The 13,179-nt window shown below is 40.0% G+C and overlaps 1 protein-coding gene across 1 annotated transcript in view; it reads right to left on the minus strand.

Moving 5' to 3' along the window:
* The window catches only part of RyR (Ryanodine receptor), a 623,761-nt gene that overhangs the window by 174,212 nt on the left and 436,370 nt on the right, over positions 1-13,179 (minus strand). Inside the window, exon 61 of the mRNA XM_067151578.2 lies at positions 8,703-8,826. Within this exon, the coding sequence (XP_067007679.2) occupies positions 8,703-8,826 (124 nt within the window). The remainder of the gene's footprint in view (positions 1-8,702; positions 8,827-13,179) is intronic.

The following is a 13,179-nucleotide window of genomic DNA, read 5'->3' on the forward strand; positions in this document are numbered from 1 at the left end:
GGGGAAGCAAGACAAAATGCATGCGAGGCACTATGTCTGTACCAGGAACGGTATCCCGACAGGCGACACCGGCTGCTACGACATTCCGCCGTGTTGAAAGACGCCTAAGGATAACAGGCGTGATTCCCAACCAGCCACCAGTCCGCGATAAGTCTGTTACATCGGGTGAAACAGAAGAGGCTGTTCTGGAGGCAGCTCGTAATAATCCACACATCAGTACAAGGGCGATTGCACGACAGGTGAACGAACACCAGCCAGTCGTCTGTATGGTGAATACTGCATGAACATAAATTTCACCCATACCATCTTGAGCTACACCAAGAGCTCCATGGGCGGGAATTCAAAGCTCGAATGGAGTTCTGTCGGTGGTTATTAGACAGGCTGGACAATGATGCAGCATTTGTATCGCAAATCTTGGACGAATCATGCTTCCACAATAATGGGAACATCAATCGCCACAACATGCACTACTGGAGTCCAGACAATCCTCACTAGATGTGACAGGCAATCGGAAGTGAATGTTTGGTATGGAATCTAGGGCGATCGCCTGATTGGACCTTATTTCCTTGAGGGCCATTGGACGGGCCCATGCTACCTGCACTTTCTGCGTCAGAAACTCCCATTGCTGTTGGAGGATGAGCCCTAACACGATCATTTGACGATGTGGTTACAACAGAAAGGAGCTCCCCCACATTCGACTTTGCCCATTCATAACCGTCTGAACGAAGAACTGCCAGGGAAATGGATAGGATGAGGAGGCCCTGTTTCTTGGCCTGCCAGATCACCGGATTTAACGGAATCTGAAGAACGAAATGAAGAAATATAATGTGATAGTGGTAGCAAAACTAGAGCTAAAATGAAATGGAAGTGGAATACTTGCAACTGGGACACATACCTTGTTCTATAGCTGTGGAAACAGAGGATACGGAGGTACAGGGTTCTTTGTTGATAATGCATATTAAGAATGTAATATTGAACTTTAAGCTCATTAATGACAGAATTTGTGTTCTAAGAGTAAGCCCGCTTCTTCAATATATATTTCATAAGTATATATATATATATATATATACCAACAGAAGATGCAGAGTCAACAGAGAAAGATATCTTTTATGAACAACTGGAACAAAAATTAGCACTAGTGACAAAGCAACGCCCAAGTGGGAAGAGAAATTGCTTACAGGAAAACAGCTGGTAATGAGAGTTTGCATGAGGTTTCGAACGATAATGGTATAATGTTGATTGATTTTGCTATGGGTAATAACAAGCTCATTAAAAGCACATGGATGCAAAGAAAGGATATAAGGAAGGTAACATGGTGCTCCCCTGAAATGAAATGAAATGAAATGAAATGAAATGAAATGAAATGAAATGAAATGAAATGGCATATGACTTTTAGTGCCTGGAGTGTCCGAGGACATGTTCGGCTTGCCAGGTGCAGGTCTTTTGATTTGACGCCCGTAGGCGACCTGTGCGTTGTGATGAGAATGAAATGATGATGAAGACAACACATACACCCAGCCTCTGTGCTAGCGAAATTAACCAATGACGGTTAAAATTCCCGACCCTGCCGGGAATCGAACCCGGGACCCCTGTGACCAAAGGCCACCACGCTAACCATTTAGCCATGGAGCCAGACATGGTGCTCCCCTTATTGGATCACAAGCAACCAAATTGATCATGTGCTTGTAGATAGATGGCATGCTTCAGATATCCTGGAAGTGGATAGCTGTCGAGGAGCAGATGGAGATAGTGATCATTATCTGGTAAGAGTCAAATACAGACAAAGGATAGCCAACTATGGAGAGATTAAAAGAGCTCTTATACCCAGGTTTGATGATGCTAAGTTAAGAAAGGACGAAAATATAGCACAGCAATATGCAATGGTTTTGACAAATAGCTTTAATGAAGGGGAAGATTGGACAGGAGATAGTACTGAAGTAAGATGGCAAACGGTTAAAGGTATAACAGACAAAACAGCTGAAACTGTTTTGGGCAGAGAGAAACAATCGGGGATTCAGCACTGGTTTGATGAAGATTGTAGGAAGAAGATTGAATAAAGGAATGAGGCAAGAAGGAGAATGTTACAGAGAAGAACAAGAACTACTGTAGAAGAATACAGAGAGAAGACAAAGGAAGTGTACAAAGAATGTAGAAAGAAAAAGAGAGAATTTGAGAAACAGTGGATTGAAGAATCAGAAGAGAGAAAGACTGTTCAGGAAACTAGACAGTTTTATATAAGGGTAAAAGATATAAAGAAAGGATTTCAACCCAGAGCAGTTTTCTGTAAAGATAAGGAGGGAACTCTGATTGGAGGTAAAGATGAGATGTTAGACAGATGGGTGGAATATTTTAGTGAACTGCTGACTAAGGAATCAGGATTTGAAGGTGAGGTTGAGGATGTGCAGACAGAAGAAAGTGGACAGGAACAAAGTAGAGAAGAGGTGGACCTGGAATCAAGCAAGGAACCTACATTGCAATAAGTTAAAAATGGAATCAATGCTCTTAAAAGCACTAAGGCACCAGGAGAAGACAATATTACAGCAGAAATGATAAAATATGGAGGTGAGAGACTAACAAGGTGGTTGCATGAAATTATGGTAGAGATATGGCAAAAGGAGAAAATGCCAGAGCAATGAAATATAGCAATACTCTGTCCTATACATAAGAAACATGATAAAGCAGGCTGTGGGAATTATAGAGGAATAGCACTGCTATGTATTGCTTATAAAATCTTAGCAAAAATCATAGCTGGAAGGCTGAGACCATACGTTGAATATCTAGGAGATTACCAGTGCGGTTTCAGAATGAACAGACCTATTATGGACCAGATTTTTACTATCAGACAGATCCCTGAAAAATGTTATGAGTATGACATTGATGTTCGCCAGCTGTTTATTGATATTAAACAAGCGTGTGATAGTATCAGAAGAGATCAGTTATGGAAGGCAATGAAAGAGGCAGGAAAACCTAACAAACTGACAAGATTGGTCTAAATGACTCTAGCAACAACAGTATGTAAAGTAAAGGTTGAGGGTACTTTATCTAAAGCTTTTGAAGTTAACCAAGGTTTACAACAAGGTGATGTACATCAGTCAAAAATTAAGTACATGTTAATGTCTAGAAAAAAGTATAATGAAGCAGAAATTATGTGAATTTGAATGGGGAACAATATGAATGCTACAAAAGCTTTAAATATCTAGGGTCAATGGTAGCTGAAAACAATGATATGAAGAAAGAAATACATGCTAGGATAGCAGCTGGTAATAGGAGTTGCTTTGCCTTAGGAAAAATATTTAAAGCAAGGAGTCTTAGCAGGAATCTGAAGCTGACTGTATATCGCACCATCTGACCTCCTGAATCCAAGATATCTGCTATATCTTGCTGGAATCCTACAAGTTGAGCTTCAGTGCAAAAACCTTTCCTAAACCCGAACTGTCTTCTATCGAACCAGTTATTAATTTTGCAAACATGTGTAATATAATCAGAAAGAGTGCTTTCCCAAAGCTTACATGCAATGCATAGAAACTCTCCATTCGCTTGGTATAGTTCCTTCATACAAACAATACTTCAGATATGGTACTAAATCCCAACCCATTGTCTTTAGTATATCCCCTGAAATCTTATGAATTCCAGTTACTTTTTTAGTTTTCAACTTTTGTATCTTATTGTAAATGTCATAAATTTTAATACTTCTTTAGTATTAGTCACCTCCTCTATCTGGACATTATTCTTGTAACCAACAATCTTTACAAACTGCTGACCAAATACCTCTGCCTTTTGAAGATCATCACATACACACTCACCTTGTTCATTAATGAATGTCCTTCTTGGAACCTATTTCTGCCTTAAAGTATCTATTTATACCCTTCCATTTTTCAATAAAACTTGTATGACTGCACATTATGCTTGCCATCATCTTATCCTTAGCTGACTTCTTTCCTAGACCCAATTTCCTAGTAAGTTCCTTCAATTTCTCCTTACTTCCACAGCCATTTCTAACTCTATTTCTTTCCAACTTGCACCTCGTTATTAGTCTCTTTACTTCTCTGTTATAATATAAAAGGTCTTTACCATTCCTTACCACCTTTAAAGGTACAAACCTATTTTAACATTCCTCAACAATTGCTTTAAACCCATCTCAGAGTCTATTCACATTTTTATTTACTGTTTTCCACCGATCATAGTTACTTTTTTTAAACTCCCTCATGTCTGCTTTATCAGCCATATGGTACTGCCTGATAGTCCAACTTTTAAGACCTTCCTTTCTATCACATGTATTATTATCTAAAACAGCTTCATGATCACTAACACCATCTATTACTTTGGTTTCTTTATACAGCTCATCTTGTTTTACCAGCACCATGTCCAGAATATTCTTCCCTCTAGTTGGTTCCATTAATTTCAGAATCAGCTGTCCTTGCCATACTAACTTATTTGACATTTGTTGATCATGCTTCCTGTTGTTCACATTACCTTCCCAACTGACATTTGGTAAATTGAAATAACCCACTACAAACACGATCCTTTCCATATCGTTTCCCACATAGCTGATTATCTTATCAAATAATTCCGAATCTCGGTCTGTACACTCCAAAGACATCAAGTTGCCTATCATCTTTAGACATGAGCCTTACACCTAGAATTTGATGTTTGTCATATGTAACTTGTTCATAGCTTACAAATTTTTCTTTTACCAGAATGAATACTCCCCCTCCTACTATTCCTATCTGTACGATACACACTCCAGTTCCATGAGAAAATTTCTGCATCCATTATATCATCTCTCAGCCATGATTCAATTCCTATTACAATATCTGCTAAGTATATATCTATTAAATTACTTAATTCTATTCCTTTCTTTTCATTACTTCTACAGTTTAACACTAACAGTTTTACGTCATCCCTATTTGAATTCCAGATCCCTGTACCCTTATCACTGCTTCCTAGACCACCCCGTTTCCCTGAATGTACCTCCCTATAACCCTTCTAAACATATTTCCTAGCTTATGTGTACTACTGCAGTTTAAGTGAAGGCCATCTGAGTGCAGATCCGTATCTCTTACCCACCCATTAGGATCTAAAAATCTCACTTGCAGTTCTCCACACACCCACTCCATAGTCCTATTTAAATCCCCAATCACCTTCCAGTCATTATCCCTCCTACAGAGTATTCCACTGATAACAATCTCTGCTTCCTTAAACTTCACCTGTTCTGCATTTACCAGATCCCACATATCTCCAACTATGTTGGTACTTATGCCTGCTTGTCTTACGTTGTTGGTACCAACGTGAAAAACTACCACCTTCTCCTTTCCCTCCTCCTTCTCTTCTACTTTCCTCAACATCTGCCTTAACCTAAAATCTGGATAACACTCTACCCTGGTTCCTTTTCTCCACACACTTTCCTCACATGTCTAACAATGGAATCTCCAATGACCAGAGCCTCAACATTACCCACCTCATTTGAACCCCTCCCCTCCTCATCAGCCCTATCTTTCTTGGTGGCTGCAGAACCTACTTCTATGACCCTGTTCCTTCTATCCTTTCCTATCCACTACTCACGCCTGTCCTGAATTCTGATCCTGAATAGAGCCCTTAATCTGCAAAGTCCTTACCCTTAAAACATTAGACCACCTGTCTTATACAATTACCCCTTTCCTTCCCATCCCTCTTTTATACCTACAGTATCTTGTACATTGTTTGAGGGAGGCCTACTTTCCTTGCTGTCCTCTGAGAGAATCCTAATTATCTCCCTCAAACTCTCCAGGTCTTCCCTCACACTCCTTAATGCCTGGCCACACCCACAGTTCCTACACTTGCACTCCTTAGCCATTCTTTATAGAATAATGAAAAGAAAAATCTTATTCTGTGCACAAAAAAAGAAAAAACGAAAGAAAAGAAATATTATCTAGGTTAGTACATAAAGACCACACGACAATAAGGTAATTAATATACTACTACACTACAATACTACTTAGTCGTACTATATATTTATCCTATACCACCCTAACAGGAAGAAAACGGCCGTTAATTACTGAATACTGAAAGGGATATACAACAATTACATTCTAAACTGCAGTTAAGCCTATCCCAATTACAACAGAATTTCAGTAAGAAAGTTTCTAGAGATACTTCTACAACACAAATATTTCACAATAATAAAATAAGCACGCTAATTTCTAATAAGATACTACAGTACACTATAATAATTTTTAAACTATGTTCAGACATATCCTAATTACAATAGGTTATTACTAAGCATAAATAGAAATAGAAATTGCAATTAAATTTAGAAATTCGCAAGAACTACTCAAGGATTACCAACAAAGTTAAATGCGTAGACAGATGATTATTAGTACTATTTTATTCTAATAGGAATGAAAACTGCCATTTGGTTAAATGAAGTATCAAAAGGGTTTCCGTACGCAAAGATACACACGAATATAGCAGGCAAGATACTATCTAATATACCATATCTACACTACAATTCTCAAATGAAATGTGGTTATGTGATTATTACTGCTGGTGGATTACTATTATTTTCCCTACTCCGCAGGATGGGAAAAAAAAAAAGTGTCCTTAAAAGTTGAAAAATAAGAAGTTGTCTATAATAGTTTCTAAAAAATAAAAAAAATTCTGTCAAAACTACACCGGGGACTTGAATTGCAATTATTGTGATATAGGAATTTGATTTTTATTAACTAACTGCTCTTAAATATTGAAAGCTCGAACGGGTGCGAAGTATAAATTACGGACACTTGAACTGTCTACTCAGAACTACCAATGATCGGAATACAGAAATCAGCTGATTCTTATTTATATTTTCTTGACTACACTATACCTTTTGTTCACAACTGTAGCGAACAATACAATATTTGAATACGAAGAGCGACAATAATCGATAACAATACGACTATTAACGGTTTCGCCAGTGAAATACAGTATATTCTCTGGAAATCCTTTCTTTAAACAAAATTTACAACAGTATCACGTCATTGAAAGAAATTATTACCTTCGTGATAGGTGGAACTGTTGTACTGCTATTTGAAATACCCTGCCTATTGCCTGCACTAATATAACCGCTGCAGAAGTTACAACTATTTTTAATATCCCATCTTCGTAAGTATTCTATCAACAAATCTACTGAAATTTAAATAATAATATTTAAAAAATATAATATTTCTTCTAGCCTCCGTGGCTCAGACGGCAGTGCGTCGGCCTCTCACCGCTGGATACCGTGGTTCAAATCCCGGAGACTCCATGTGAGATTTGTGCTGGACAAAGCGGAGGCAGGACAGGTTTTTCTCCAGGTACTCTGGTTTTCCCTGTCATCTTTCATTCCAGCAACACTCTCCATTATCATTTCATAGCATTTATCACTCATTAATAAATCACCTTGGGAGTGGCGTCCCCATTGTAATAACAGCCTAATATATTTCATTCATTACATCCCTGACCCGGTCAATGACTGGAAAACAGGTTGTAGGTTTTCATTTTCATTTCAATATTTCTTCTATCACATAATCCTAACCTACTACTCAATGAACTACTCAATGTAAAATATAAATACCACTAATCTCAATTACTACAAACAAACAAGCACTAAACACCAATATTTGTTGGACTAAATACACACATACAATTAGCTAAATTTCTACAAGTATTAACTACTTTATTACTAAGATAATACAGAGCTCTTGGAACAGCCAACCACTCACTAGCGCATCCAGCAATCTAGACCATAACATAAGCTATTCATAACATAATTTTTTTTTACTCTGCACATATGGACCAAAAATTATAATCAAATGATTCATTGCAAGTCAGATAATTACACAGCAAATACTGTTTCCTGTCAAATACTCCTGGTAATGAAAAAAAAAAAAAAAATCACAGCACCAATATATTTACCATTTTTACCACTTCTGTCACTTTCTATATTGAAAATAATCCATATGGGTATTTATACATTTTAGTGGTTCTGTCTTTAGCTACTATCAACTACATTGCACTATCTGCGTGTCACAAGAAGTCGCAGCAGCTTGTAGGTACGGCACGGGTAACAGATACTACACTCTAAGCTACAAACATTCGTCGTGACAGACAGTGCGAACTCTCTGAAACAGATGCATGTTCACTATTAACTTGTTCATATGCAGTACTTGTAATTATAGTAGGCTAAATGTGTAACTAAAGCACAGTTGCACTACCACTCTGAAGCTTCAGAACAGCATCTCATTTCGCAAGAGTAACTGCGGACAGAACAGATGTTTATTGTCAGGCTTGAGACAGGCGCATGCGCGGCAGCCATGTTTACCTCTCGCACCCCTTACCCCTCATCCATGCGATTTCTCGTCGGACGACCATAGTATGATGTGTACTGCCTCAATCTGTGTGCAGGTAAGATTTGTGTATAAACTTTACATACATTGTGATGTTAGTAACTGTAAAGACTACCACTTCTTGCAATATCAACATTCCATGCGTGATACAGAGTTCAATACAACAACTTATAAAGTGTTTTAAATGTTAAAACGTATGTAACACTACCGTAGTAAATACCGTTAATAGACTCTTTCATTTGACAACCTCATAACAGGAATTTGAATAAATATTTCAGCCTCCCCCCACCTACAATATTACTTTCTTTATGTTTGAGTTTTAGTTAATTTTTTAGAATAGTACAACTGAAAACAGCATACCTGTGCAACTTATAACCCTGGTACTGGAGATACTTGAGGAACTCCTGAGACCTCTCACGATCCTTACGTTTCTCTTTGTCTGTGAGCAAGTCATATGGTACCAGCTGTGGATGGATGCCTCCTCCTGAAAAAAACAAAAAAAACAAAGCAGAGTTGCATATTTAATAACATATTTACTGTAGTAAATGGCTGTACATGATAATAATAACCAAGAAATAAAGTAAAATTAGTAAAGTTAATTATACATAGATTGTGTACACTATTTGTAAGTGTTGTTTCAGAGTACTCACTCGATAGCAGAGTATCTCTTGGAGGTCTTGCCACACACATTCTGTCAATGGATAATGGAAATTGCTGTAAGTTCACCTTAGTTCACTTTTAGTGCACATTGGGCAATTTTATGGGGATTAAACCTTTAAGGACGCATGGCTACTCAGCTTGGTAATCAGTAGGATACCTACTATGGCTAAACCAGTGCCAAGACCTGGACCCCATTTCACAAGTAATGGAGAAAGAGGAATCGAAGGAATAACACCTGGTCCAAAAACATCAGTCCACTTGACCTAGGTGGTAGTACTCTGTATTGGACCCCTGCCAGGGTATGGTGAAGACCTGAACAGTTGACTCAGCGGGGAAGATGAAATTTAGTACGGTGAGTGAGCCAGAAGAAGCAGCTTTTAGAAATGCTCAACAATTAAACAGGCAGAGGAGGTACCACTACCATTATTCTGACTCCCAGCAGTAATGCAGATGAAAGAGGCTAATGCCAGATGGACTGGCTAAAAAGCACAACTCAGATATGCTCGAGTCCATGGCAATTTGTTGCAGTTTCACTGCCTGATCCCTCAAGTCTCATGCTAGATATGCCGTGGTGTAATGCTCTGAAATCATAGCGTGTGGGTCAGTTCCTGGTGAACTCTGATTTATCTTAAACAGAACCATGCATGTGCCACCCTCCTGTCATTCATTTTAGAAGTACAACGGTGATGGGATAAGGATGACGCAAGTAAGTTATGAGTATAACTGAGAGCTTCTAGTCAGACCTGCACATTGACAGTGGATGAATAATGGTCGCATTCCTGAGAGCCTGTGACTTACTCAGGGATCCAGTCCTACATCTGTATCTGGACAGGCTTATTTACGATAACTGCTGCTCACCCTAAACGGGGAAGACCCTAGAAAATGTTGGCTAAACATCAGTAGTCACACTTGAAACTGGCTGGGAAACTGCACCGTGAGGATAAAGAGAAGAAATCAAGATTCTGTTCATTGCAATATGGAATTTCAGAACATTACTGGATCTGAAGGACAAGAACAGGCTAAAAAGTAGCCATGAGCTATCTCGACTGAGTACTGATGTTGCTGCACTGAGGGAAACAAGTTTGTCGGGTAAGGGAGACTGTACAGGATACACGATCTTTTGGAAAGGGAAGGAGGACAGAGAACATCACATTCATAATGCTGGTTTTACAATAAAGACTAACCTGGTGAATGAGCATAGATTCACTCCTATTGCAGTAAATGAAACACTCATGACTCTACGAATACCTCACTCTGGCAACAGTTCTCTTACACTCACTCCCTTGTACACCCTTACGTTAAAGAGGATGAAGATTCTAAGAAGTTGTTCTACCACCAACTAAACACAATCCTCACACCAAGATAAAAAAATTTAAAAAAATAAAAATAAAAAAAACCACCTTACTACTTGGCAACTTCAATGCCATGATGGGGAGAGACAACCGGTTGTTGGGAAACGTCATGAGTAGTCAAGGTGCAGGGAACTGCAATTCAAATGGACTCTTACTTCTCGGCTTGTGTGCCGAGCACGAACTCTTCATAACAAATACACAGTTCCACCCACCAAACTGCTACAAAATCACAGGGCTGCATCGACACTCAAAACACTGGCACCTCATCGATTATGTCATCACTTCACAATGTGACAAGAAAAATATCCTTATGAAGACGACAGCAAGGAATATCAATGACTGCTGGACAGACCATAAACTTCTTGTTAGTCAACTAAGTATTACCATTCGTATAATGCCACACACATATTTTACAAACCCTTTCAGGAGAAAATTCAACACCTCTGAGATTCATAATGAAGCCATTGCCACAGAGTTCCAAAGAATTATTCTAGACCAGAGAATCTGGTCAACACAAACGATACAGAACTAGAATGAGCCACACTTCAAACTATCATACAGAAACAGTACAGAAAATAGTTGGCTTTGAGAGGAAAAGATGGAACAAGACGATAACAGTGGGAAAATCTTGAGCCTTATTAAGGCTAAACAGGATGCCTACTTATCCCTTGCTCAGGATCCATCCTCTAAGCTGAAGAAAACATGCTTTCTAGAACTCGAGCAGAGAAGTCAGGATGAAATTAGGGAAATTAAAAATGACTGGTGGCAACAAAAAGCAAAGGAAGTGCAAAGCTTAACAGATGCCAGGGACCTAAATTTTTTTACGCAGGGCTAAATACACTGTACAGAGCTATTTGGTCCTCTTTGAGAACTCTGAAGTGCTTATAATACTACTGTAATAACACCTAAATACATTCCCGACAGAGCCATCCAGCATCTTCCACACATCTTGTTGTCCATCTATTCATTTTAGTTGTCCTTGTCTGTGTACTTCGTTTATGTTTCCTTTGTTTGTTTATTACTTTACTATTTTTATGTGTATAATGTTGTCACGTGGTACAATTTTGTAGGATTAATCAAAACACTTCATGATGGTATGATGGGACAGGTTCTGCATCAGAATGATGAAGCAGAATAATTCTCAACTACTAACGTGCAAAAGCAAGGCTGTGTTCTTATTTCTACACATTTTGCCATTACCTAACAGCCATGTTCTACGTGACATCATCGGCTAATGACATAGGGATGGAAAACACATTTCGCTTTGACAGAGGACTTATTAATCAGGCCAGACTCTGTTCAAAATTACAGTACTTACTAAGCTCACTCCAGTAACATAATCAGAGTATGCAGATGATAATGATGCTTCTCCAGCACATACATCTACAGAGCTGCAACTGTCTGTCACCTGCTTCAAGAATGCATATGAACAGTTTGGTTTGACCACAAACACTAAAAAAACTAACGTGTTTGCACAACCTGACCCTGGAACTACTTTCCAAGATCTTAATATTACCATCTGAAATAAATCTCTGAAACAAGTAAATCATTTCTCCTGTCTTGTACGTATGTTTGCATGTACGTACGTATGTATGTACGTATGTATGTATGTATGTATGTATGTATGTATGTATGTATGTATGTATGTATGTATTTGTGTATGTATGTATGTATGTATGTATGTATGTACACTGACTGACAGAGCAAATGCAACACCAAGAAGGAGTGGTCGAAACTTTATGCCAATTGCAGGGTAGACTGACGTCACTGAGGTATGCTCATGATGTGAAATGCGCCGCTGTGCTGCGCACGTAGCGAACGATAAATGGGACACGGCGTTGGCGAATGGCCCACTTCGTACCGTGATTTCTCAGCCGACAGTCATTGTAGAACGTGTTGTCGTGTGCCACAGGACACATGTATAGCTAAGAATGTCAGGCCGTCGTCAACGGAGGCATTTCCAGCAGACAGACGACTTTACGAGAGGTATGGTGATCAGGCTGAGAAGGGCAGGTTGGTCGCTTCGTCAAATCGCAGCCGATACCCATAGGGATGTGTCCACGGTGCAGCACCTGTGGCGAAGATGGTTGGCGCAGGGACATGTGGCACGTGCGAGGGGTCCAGGCGCAGCCCGAGTGACGTCAGCACGCGAGGATCGGCGCATCCGCCGCCAAGCGGTGGCAGCCCCGCACGCCACGTCAACCGCCATTCTTCAGCATGTGCAAGACACCCAGGCTGTTCCAATATCGACCAGAACAATTTCCCGTCGATTGGTTGAAGGAGGCCTGCACTCCCGGCGTCTGCTCAGAAGACTACCATTGACTCCACAGCATAGACGTGCACGCCTGGCATGGTGCCGGGTTAGAGCGACTTGGATGAGGGAATGGCGGAACGTCGTGTTCTCCGATGAGTCACGCTTCTGTTCTGTCAGTGATAGTCACCGCAGACGAGTGTGGCGTCGGCGTGGAGAAAGGTCAAATCCGGCAGTAACTGTGGAGTGCCCTACCGCTAGACAACGCGGCATCATGGTTTGGGGCGCTATTGCGTATGATTCCACGTCACCTCTAGTGCGTATTCAAGGCACGTTAAATGCCCACCGCTACGTGCAGCATGTGCTGCGGCCGGTGGCACTCCCGTACCTTCAGGGGCTGCCCAATGCTCTGTTTCAGCAGGATAATGCCTGCCCACACACTGCTCGCATCTCCCAACAGGCTCTACGAGGTGTACAGATGCTTCTGTGGCCAGCGTACTCTCCGGATCTCTCACCAATCGAACACGTGTGGGATCTCATTGGATGCCGTTTGCAAACTCTGCCCCAGCCTCGT

The sequence above is a fragment of the Anabrus simplex genome, chromosome 7 (genome assembly GCF_040414725.1).
Source record: "Anabrus simplex isolate iqAnaSimp1 chromosome 7, ASM4041472v1, whole genome shotgun sequence".
Taxonomy (NCBI): domain Eukaryota; kingdom Metazoa; phylum Arthropoda; class Insecta; order Orthoptera; family Tettigoniidae; genus Anabrus; species Anabrus simplex.